Here is a 9,812-nt window from a genome sequence, read left to right on the forward strand (position 1 = left end):
ATAGGCTCTACTCCTGTTTTTCCGAATATCTGGATTTTTTTCTGGTCCTACGTGAGCAGTATCAGGTTGTTTGTTCATTTGTTTAACTAATATTTGAGGGCCTATTAGATGTCAGACTGAGGATAAACTTAATAAAACAAAAATACTTTCTCTCAAGCATCTTCATTCTGGTTGATGGAGGCACAAAATAAGACAAAAAATATATAGGGTAGTGGTAAGTTCTAAGGAGATAAAGTAGGAAAGGAAGATTTGAGATGTCAGGGATGGGAGGAGGAAGGTGGCTGAAGGTTTAGATCCAGAAACCAGAGATGGTCTCATTGAGAAGGAAGTCTCTGATCCAAGTCCAAGAAGAGGTGAGGGAGTCAGTATGTGAAGTAGTGATTTAGTTGATTCTTAGTCAAGGCAATTCAGAAAGCATATGAATGACATGGTAAAGAACTCAGCTTCCGTGCAGGAAAAGGAGTAATTCAAGCAGAAATAGCTAAAGGTACAGACTTTTAAATTGCACGTTCTTTAGTCTCTGCAGGATACAATAATAACTGAAGTGTTACATAGATGGAGACAAGAAATGTCAGTTGCTAACAACTTTGTGGATTACCACCTCCTGGAAACAGGCCAGTTGGAGGCCTGATCAATGAGGAGCATTCAACTCAGTATTTCATCTGATGCAAGTTTAGTTTAAGGCAGCAAATCAAAGGTGAAGTGTTCGGATGAAGAACCCACAGGCAAGAGTTTACCTTAACCTCTAGCTGTCTTTCCATTATATTCTAGTCAACAAATACTTATTCAGTGTCTGTTTTGTGCTTAACGCTATGCTGGGCCTTAGGAAAGTAGCAGTGAGCAGAGCAGGCACATGCTGTCCCTGACCTCATACGGCTTACACGGTAGTAGAGGGGAGACATTAAGCCACGAACTACGACACAGTTACTTGATGGCTGCGGTAAGGGACCTGATCGGGGGCTGTGAATGAATGTAACTGACCTCCTCTGAGAACTCAGGCAGATCCATTTTGAGGAAGAGATATTGAGACCTGAGGGATGAGGAGGCATTAGCTGGATGAAGGAGGGGGGGCAAGCAGCTTAGGCAGAGAGGCTTTAGGGATCAACAGGCTACTGTGTCTCGAGCCTGGAGTGCAAGAGGAGTGTGAGGGGATGAGGCTGGAGAGGTTGGTGGGGGCCAGAGGATGCTGCATCTTGTAGGCCAAGGTTAGAGTTTTGTTTTAAATCCTGAGAACAAGGAGAAGCCACTGGAGTGTAAGCTGGGGCTGGAGGCAGATACTGGGATCGGACGCGTGCTTTGGAGAGAGGCAGAAGTGAACGCTGGGCTTTGAATTCAGGTCACGTTGGTGGAGATGGAGGGGAGTAGATGGAGCAGAGTGGTGTCTAGGATGGACTGCACATGGGAAGATGAAGAAGAGTTCGGGGTCAGGATGACCACCATGTGCTTTTTACTTTGGGCAACCAGATGATGGCTCAGTTTACTGAGATGGAGAAGACTGGAGGAAGGTCTAATTTATATGGAAAGGTGATGAATTTTAGTCACTGAGGGAAAGCAGTTGCTATTTTTGCTGCTGCAAACACTTCTGAAATGGTCATCCTGATGGCGAATAATAATGATAGCTCACATTCCAGCACTTACCACATGTCAAACATGAGCTGAATGCTTTACCTCCAATGTCTCCCACAATGTTGAAAATCCCATGAACCAGGTACTGTCATTGTCTCCATTTTACAGATGAGGAAGCAGGTTTTTGGAAATCCAGAAGCATGAGCATGGCATGGAGTGGATGGCCAAGGTCAGGTTACTGGGCTCCAGGACTCTGGCTCTTGGTCTCTACATTATGCTGCTTCTCCTGGTTCCTGGCATCTTTAACCACTTCCCTAATTTCTACCCTACCCACCCTCTTACCCTCCATCAGAAACGTGTTCTCAACCCTCTTGCTTGCCCCAGTGACCCGTTATGGAAGAGCAGCCCAAACACCTATGTCATGGGTCCTATTCCTCAATTTAGCTTGCAGGCCCAGCCCTTCCAAGGTAATTCCAAGACATCATGGGCTTGATGAAAGAACAAAGGGCAGGAGGATGTGTGTGCATAGATCGACCTTCCTGATATCCATCTAAATGTCCAGTTAGCACGTTATAGTCCACTTACCCTGCATATCAGCAGAAGACAGACATGAACTCAGCCACATCCTTTCCAGGGGAGGATCTGGGTCTAGGTCCCAAATGACAAAGGACCCATTACTGCTCAACGAGTCTAACACTAGCCGAGAGATGAGAATGAAATTATTTAGGGTCACAGTCCTGGCAAAAAGCAGGAATCTGGTCCAGTTCCTCATAGTGACCCTGCTTGGTTTCTAGATTCCAGATCTACACGGCGGAATTACTTAGGAATTTCTTCCAGAAGTATCTGTTCATTTGAAGTGGCCAAACCTTTGGCTTAGGTGGCTAAGACCACTGAAACCCTGTAGAGATATCAGAAAGATGGTTTCCAAGTTATCTCCATCTTAGCATTTTTTAGCTTTAACCTCTTGATGCCTTGGGACAGTATTGTATTAAGGGATCCCAAGAGCCTCCTGGATCACTCTGGCTTCAACTGGTTCTGGTCCAGGAACTTCAGGTGACCTCTAAGCCAGAAGTCCACTGATAATCCCCCCCTCGCGTTTTTTTGTGGTCACAGTAGAGCTGTGGTGAGAGCACATCCTGTTTGTGGGTCAGCTTCTCCCTGCGGCAGTGCTGCCTCAAGCCTAAGGCTCAGTTACAGTAACAGCTAATATTTGAGCGCTAGCATGTTACACTGATTATGTCATTTGACATTCAACCCTGTAGAGCTAGGTGATACAATACTCATTTCACAGATAAGGAAACAGCCTGGGATTAAGTAATTTGCACAGGGTCACACAACCAGTGAGCAGTGGAGCTGGGGTTTAAAGCTAGACAGACTCCAGAGCTTGTGCTTCTGACCACTCTGCATACCGCCTTGAGATCTATCCATGGGGAGATGTGGAGGAGGAATACGCTGTCTCTACATTAGTCTCTTACCCCTCACAGACCCCAGACTAAAGCTGGAGGGTCCCGCATATCAGCAGTGTGTGATTTCATTATGCCAGCCAGGGCTCTCATACCTCCTTAAAATTTATTCCATTTAGTCTTCTCTGCAACCAAGGGTCACATGGATTAGCTGAGTTACCATTACTATAGGCTAGAAAGGTTTGGCTACATTTCCAAAAACCAAACTGTTCTGTGAGGTTATCATAGAATTAGCTCCATTAGGGCTTGGTTGGTGTTAGCTCTCCAAGACATGGGTAATCAAGCCCAAGATGAACTGTCAGCTGCTCATCTCTGCTGCTTCATGGGATAGGAGCAGGAGGGGGTCTTGGGCACTGGCTGAGGAGAAGTGGTGGTGAGGAGCCCTAGCCTGAGACTGGAGCCGTAGCATGTCTTTTCCCAGCCTCAGCTGGGGTCCTTAGATGGGTTTCAGTGTCAACCCTCACAAAAAGTTTGTAGAATTGTGTGCCTGTATGCATTTTGCCAGACAGGCATCCTTAGTATTGTTCAGATTCTCAAAATCTGAGTGACCCCTCAATGGTTTAAAACTACTCGATTAGATAATCTACCAAATCTCCTTTTAGTCAAACATTCTCTAAGCTCCGGTGTCCTAATGAGCCGGGTGACTCCTGAAACTTTTAAACCACCATAAAGAATTCTCCCTAGAATTAGATTAACTTTGAAAATGGTCAAGGTTATCACAATTCTATTCCCTCTCAGGTTCTTTGAAATCTGCTCCTCCAAGCTGGGCTTATTCATCCATTGCTTTCCCGCTGTGTTTTCCAGAGCTGGCCTCCCTGTTTACCTTGGGCAGAAGTGCAGAGCAGCTGCCCCCATCGCCTGACCCTCAGGCCCTTCCTTCACCAGGTGGTTCTGGTCCAGAAAAGGCTTCTGGAAGGGCTCAGGCCCAGAGAGGCTCTGAGAGCGACGGAGTGGATGCCAGGTGGGAGGAACCACCCAACAGGGAAGGTCTCCATGGAGCCCTATTAGAGGGATTTTTTTTTTTTTTTTTTTTTTTTTCCAGCAGATGAGGCAGCAATTCCTCTTTGAGACCCACTCGGAAGACACTTGCCAGAGCAAGTAACTGACTGACCCTGGGGAAAGGTGGAGCTGGAGAGGAGCAAGCATCATTAAAACTGACCTGGGCCACAGCGAGGTGGGAGGCGCGGTGTACTTGGGTCTCAGCCTGCTCAGGATCGCCCTGCCCTTTATCCCCCTTTCCCAAGTGGCGCAACCAATGACCAGAGCGTCGTCAGCACTGGGTCTAATTCGGTGAGGTTTTATTGTAGAAATGCGGCCCCTGGAGATGGAGGACACTATTTCCTGACCACAGGGTGCTGCAGGTGGGACCCTGCGCCTCTAGACCGGCTTCTCCTTTGCGCGTGTGGGCAGAGAAACTGGGTCCTCAGACCCGGGCGGCACCCATTGAAACTCGAGTCCCCTCCTTCCCCAGGGGATGAAGCTTCCGAGAGCCATCATTCCCAAGTCCGGCTGAGTTCACACTCAGATCCTAGTGGGACCCTCGGTGCCAAAGAGTGGGAGAGGTGGTAACAGCCGCAGGAAGACGGCTGCAGGGCCGGGGACTCCGGACAGGCAGCTCCCGGCTGGCTGCGCGCTCGGGTAGTTGCACGCTCACAGCGCCTGCCCCTTGGGTGTGCAAAGTAGGGAAGTCAGCGGGCGGCGAGAAAGGCTCCCTTGTCCGGGTGGGAGCGCCGTCTTGCAGGAAGGCCTCCCCCGCCCCGTCCCCCCAGCTGGGCCCGCTGTCCAGGGAAGAGAGTCCTCCAGGGAAGCAGAAGCTTAGTTCCCTGCGGCCACGAGGATCGGGACCTTCTACAGCCTCCTAACGCCTCCTCCTACTCCCTTGACGCCCAGGGTGCTGCTCGAGGGCGGGAAGGGTGTTGGAGTCAGGGCGCAGTGTTCCCAGGGGCGTCAGATGCACCCTGCCTGGCTCACACCGACTGCTGGTGGCGAGACCGGCACCGGGCGCCTGCCGGCGTGGCTGGCTCCGCCGCTACACCGGCCGCATCTTCCAGGGCGCGCGGGCGTCCCGCAGCGAGCGGTCGTGCGGCAGCGCGGCGAAGGCCGAGTGGCGCAGCTGGCAGCCGATGAAGAGGACGACGAGCGCCACGGAGAGCAGCAGCAGGAAGAAGAGCAGCAGGTAGGTAGGCAGGTCAGGCTTGGCGGCCGCGCCGTCCCGCATCCCGCGCGCGGTAGCTAGCTCCAGCGGCAAAGCGCCCTCCGCCTTGACCGTGGTTGCCAGGGCCAGCGCGCCGCCTACCGCCGCTTCGGGGCCGCCCGTGGCGTTGAACACGTCGCCGTACATGGCCCGCGGGGCCGCCGACCCCGGCCCGGCCGCCTCACTTCGCTTTGCGCCGCCCGGCGCCGCCCCGCTCTTCCATGGCGTGCCCTGCTCTTCCCGCTACGGGTGACTGACCGCGAGCCAGATGCCTGCGGGGTCGCCGGAACCGCGGAGCCCCCGGGCCGCCGCCGCTCCGTAGCCAGCCGCGCTCAGCTGCCCTCCCCGTGGGGTGGTGAACCCCACGGCTCGGAGCTGGACGGCTCGGCGCCCGCGACCCCCGGACTTTTCGGGTTTCTCGCCGTCGCTACCCGCGGTCCCGAATCAGCGACCCGGGTTTACGGCCGCCCTCTCAGCTCGGACCCCAGCTCCGGTGAGCTCCGGGCTCCGGGCCGCCCCTGGGCTACGGCGGCGGCGAAATCTGAGTGGTGAGTGTGGCCGCAGCTCGGGATCCCTGCTGGGCGCCGCCAGAAGCCGAGTGCACAGAGGGCGCAGGCAGAGTCCTCCGCGTCCTCCCGCGCTGCCGCCGCTGAGTCTCGGAGCAATTCTGCAGTCTTGAGTCCCTGTTGAGATGCCGGGTGTGCGGAGAACCTGTCCCCGCTGGCTTCGGCTGCTGCGCTCCTGTCTCGAGCTGGAGACGGAGCTCTGAGGCGCCCCGCGCGCTCAGGTCCAGGGCGGGGTGGGGGTGGGGGTGTGGGGGTTGGAGGGGGGCGGGACTGGAGGCGGCTGTCCCCGGGGGCTGCGAACCAATGAGAGCGAGAGAGGACAGGTATGCCCCACCCCTCACCCCGGCCTCACATCACTCTCGGACAGAAGGACACACAGAGAGGGAGGGAGGAAAAACACAGGGTCATGGAAAGACAGACGGACAAAGAGACGATTACAGACCTGTGAACAGAGACACACGCAAAATAGAGACAATATGGACAGCCAACCGGTTCAGAGACCAGGCTCAGACAGGCATGGATACCTGTTTTTGTTCTCGTGGACATTCTCCCTCTAGGCACAGCCTGGTTGACTCCGAGTCCCAAGACTGGGTAGTTCGGAGAGGGCAGGGAGGCCCTGGGCAAGGGCAAAGGGCTCCCAGACAAGCTGGGGCTGGTTCCGTGGGCCCAGGCTCCTCTCTAGCTGAGGGCACATGTGCTTCCCCACCATGAGCTCACTTTCTCAGCACCCTTGGCCTGTTCTGCTCAGGCACAGAGGGCAAGAGGAAGACGTGATGCTGGCAATGGCCCACCTGCCCTTGGCAGCCCTGGCAAAGGCTTGGTGGCCAGGACAGGGGTGAGCAGTCAGCAGAACCAAGGGGTGTCTCCTTTCCAGGAGTCCACACTCTTCACTTCCTTTGCAAAGTTTTCCAAGCCCCCCAGATTAGAATGGGAACCAGTGGCCTGGCCACCACAGCCCCTGCACTCTTCAAGAAGCACTGACTGCCCTGGACTGTCATGGTCTGGCACGAAGCTAAAGGAGGCAATTGCCCTCAAGGTTCTGCAAGTGTAGGGTCAGGAGGGAGTGTGCCTCCTTCCATTTTGCACCCTGGGCACCTCAGTCCTCACCCTAGTCCCAGCTCTGAGACACCTACAGGGTCAGCCAAGGTCATAGCCTTGTCTCCCTCCCCCACACCTCCTTCCCCCATCAAGGGGTACAGGATGTGGGAGAGCTTGGTGAGCACCAGCTGCAGGAGCCTGTGGGAAGATGAGTTCGTTATTCACCTCTTCCCCACCGCACCTCGCACCTGCCCACAGGCTTAACAAGAGCAAGCAAGGTGTGCAAGGCCATCCTTGGCCAGAGCGCGTTCCTACAAAGCCCAGCTCAGCCCAGGAGAAACACCTCTGCAAGCTCTTTGTATAACACTGAATTGTGGGCCTGTCCTGACCCTACAGAGAGTTTGACAGCTTGCTAAGTGAGGTGTAGAAATGCTCCAGAGACCCTCCTCAGTGTTTTCCTGCAGTTCCATGGACAGGCCTGTGGGGAGCCCCCCTGAGCATGGGGGTAGATGTGGCTGTGAGGTGGAGAGCGGGACCTGGCAGGACTTAGCATGACCCCATCTGCCCACCTTGGTCCTGGGGCACTGCCCAGTGTGCTCCAAGGGCATAGGGCCCTGAGCCCCTGTGCCTGGCTGCTGCTTAGGCCAACTCCTCATTTTCCAGATGGGAAAGCTGGCTCCGAGAGGGGCAAGGCTTATCCATGTTAGCACAGGACAGCCTCCACGTAACAGTGATGCAGCAGCCGTGGATGTGGGCTGCTCAGGCAAGGAGCAGAGTCCCTTCCTCTGAAGGCCTGAGCTATTTGGGATAGCATTTTACTCAGCCAGCAGGATCCCAGGGACATTATGTGAAACAGGAAGAAGCTTCCTCAGGGACACTGTCAGCCAAGGGGAGAGGCAGCATGTGGATTGGATGGAGGGGATTTTATCCAGGTGAAGCCCCTGCTGTCAGTAACTCTCTGGGTCTTGGGTTTTTTGTTTGTTTTTTAAGGTACAACAAAATTAAAATTTTCTTTTTCATTAGATTGTGCCCATCTGAAATATATACAATGAAGAAAAACATCAAAATGTTTTTGGTTTGTAGCTTAGTTTGTGGTTTGGCCTGGAACTTCCTCCATATGTTTGTGTGGGGAGTCATGGTGGCCCTGCCGACCCCTGCTTCCTCTCCACCCTGCTCATGAGGTCAGGTAAGACACCAGGCAGTGGCAGGAAGGCTAGGTGCCTCAGTTGAGAGGTCCTAAGTGGAATCTGGGCCAGGCCTCAGCCTTTTGGGCTATAAAGTAAGGGTTTATGGTAAGTGATTTTGGGTTCCAAAATTGTGCTGTGATCATCCAGGAAGTGGGCAAAGAGTAGGGAGTGTCTGCAGAGGGCTTGGTGTGGATGGAGGGTCGCTGCAGCTCCATTGCTCCTGATGGGGCAGGGAAATCTCTGCACCTGGGGTCCCTGGCAATGCGCATTCCTTCCTCAGAGCTGCTGCTTTTCATCAGCATTTTGCATTTTGCGGGCCTTGCAGCCTGTGAATGGAGGAACTGGGACTTGAACCTGGGCATTGGGTTCCAGAGTCCACACTGAACCACTACCGTGGGCCACCTCCAATTTAGAGCAGCTCTAGTAGCCACGGTTCACACCTCTTTCCATGGGCCAAGCACTTGCTGCTCACAAAAACCTGTGAGACAGACACGCTAGCACCTCCATCTTCCCAAGGAGGAAGCTGCAATCCCGAGAAGTGGTGTCACCTGCTTAGGTCACATGGCTGGGTCAGGGTGCCAGGGAGCCTCAGACTTGGCAGTCTGTTCTCATCTACTCAGTCTTAAGCTGCTTTTTCTAGTGAGAAACTTAACGGAGAGTGTGGTCAAACTGCCTTTCCTTTTGGTAAAGTTGGAGGAGGTATGTTGCCCTTTTTAGGGGGTCCTTTGGTCCCAAAGTGGGAGGGCACTGTTTCTTTTCCAAAAGATGTTCAGAGAGGATGGTCACCTTCCCTGAACATCCCCAGGCAGGAAATTAAACAAGGTTGGTGCTGAGTAAGTGCAGAGATGAGGTTTACACAGCTTTTTACACAAGCCAGAGCGACCTTCCATTAGGAAGCTTTGTGTACCCATACATTTAAGTCTCGGGAAAGATTATAAAGGGGCTTGGAGGTTGGCTTTGACAGACAGAGGTCACAGGGCTGGGATCCCTGCGGGACCTCTTCCCCATTACGTGGTTGCTGAGTGACACACGCTCCCTCCCTGCTGGCCTGTCTGCGGAGAGACCAAGAGAGGCGAGACAAGGGTGCCTTTACTGCTGCGATGGGGCCATTTGTTGTTAGCTGTTAAATGGAAACTTGGGAGACTGCAGGCATTACAGCCCCAGGATTTCATAAACTGCTGCACCGGCCTTTGGTGCCTGGTAAAGCTATTTTTCTTCTGCTCACTAGGGGAATTATTAAAGCACTCAGCATCACCAAGAGGCTGGGGTGGAAATCAAGGGTGAAGTGTTGCTGTCTGAGGTTGGAGTTCACTGCTGCTGGTGTGGGTTTCCCTGTGTACTGTGAGTATTCGACCACTGTGGAGTGGTCTCCGCATCCTCTGTGACTGCTGGTGATGCCCTTGCTTGCAGACTTTTATTTTAACCATCACCCTTGGCAATGTTTTTGTTTTGTTTTGTTTGGGTCTGTGTGTGTGTTTTGTTTTGTGTTGTTTGTTTTTGTTTTTGTTTGGTACAGATGGCTTTGGCAACCATAGTGATTTCTGACTGAAGTTTGCATTTTAGAATGTCCATTTTAAGAACTGAATAGCAAGTAGGCCAAGCCCAGGCTCTGAAATGAAGTGATTTTCCAAATGGAAGCAGACAGCAGTGGGTTTGGAGAATGGTCATGCCAGGGCTTTTGAGAGGTTGCAGTCTGGTTTGTGAAGCAGGAAAACTGGAGAAAGGATCGGGTATGAGGGAGAGATGGTTCTGGAAGGAAAGAGCTCACAAAAGGTCTCCAATCCCAGAAAGGGCGTCT

General features: G+C 53.1%; 1 protein-coding gene across 1 annotated transcript; it reads right to left on the reverse strand.

Moving 5' to 3' along the window:
* Positions 1–5,058: 5,058 nt before the first annotated feature.
* Positions 5,059–5,370, reverse strand: SMIM32 (small integral membrane protein 32). Its single transcript, XM_060091962.1, has one exon. The coding sequence runs from the start codon at positions 5,368–5,370 to the stop codon at positions 5,059–5,061; it is 312 nt and encodes a 103-aa protein (XP_059947945.1).
* Between the last annotated feature and the right edge of the window lie 4,442 nt (positions 5,371–9,812).

The sequence above is a fragment of the Mesoplodon densirostris genome, chromosome 3 (genome assembly GCF_025265405.1).
Source record: "Mesoplodon densirostris isolate mMesDen1 chromosome 3, mMesDen1 primary haplotype, whole genome shotgun sequence".
Classification (NCBI taxonomy): Eukaryota; Metazoa; Chordata; class Mammalia; order Artiodactyla; family Ziphiidae; genus Mesoplodon; species Mesoplodon densirostris.

Bases quoted from the DNA above. Each gene is read 5' to 3' on its own strand.
- SMIM32 (XM_060091962.1), bottom strand. From the start codon at position 5,370: ATGTACGGCGACGTGTTCAACGCCACGGGCGGCCCCGAAGCGGCGGTA.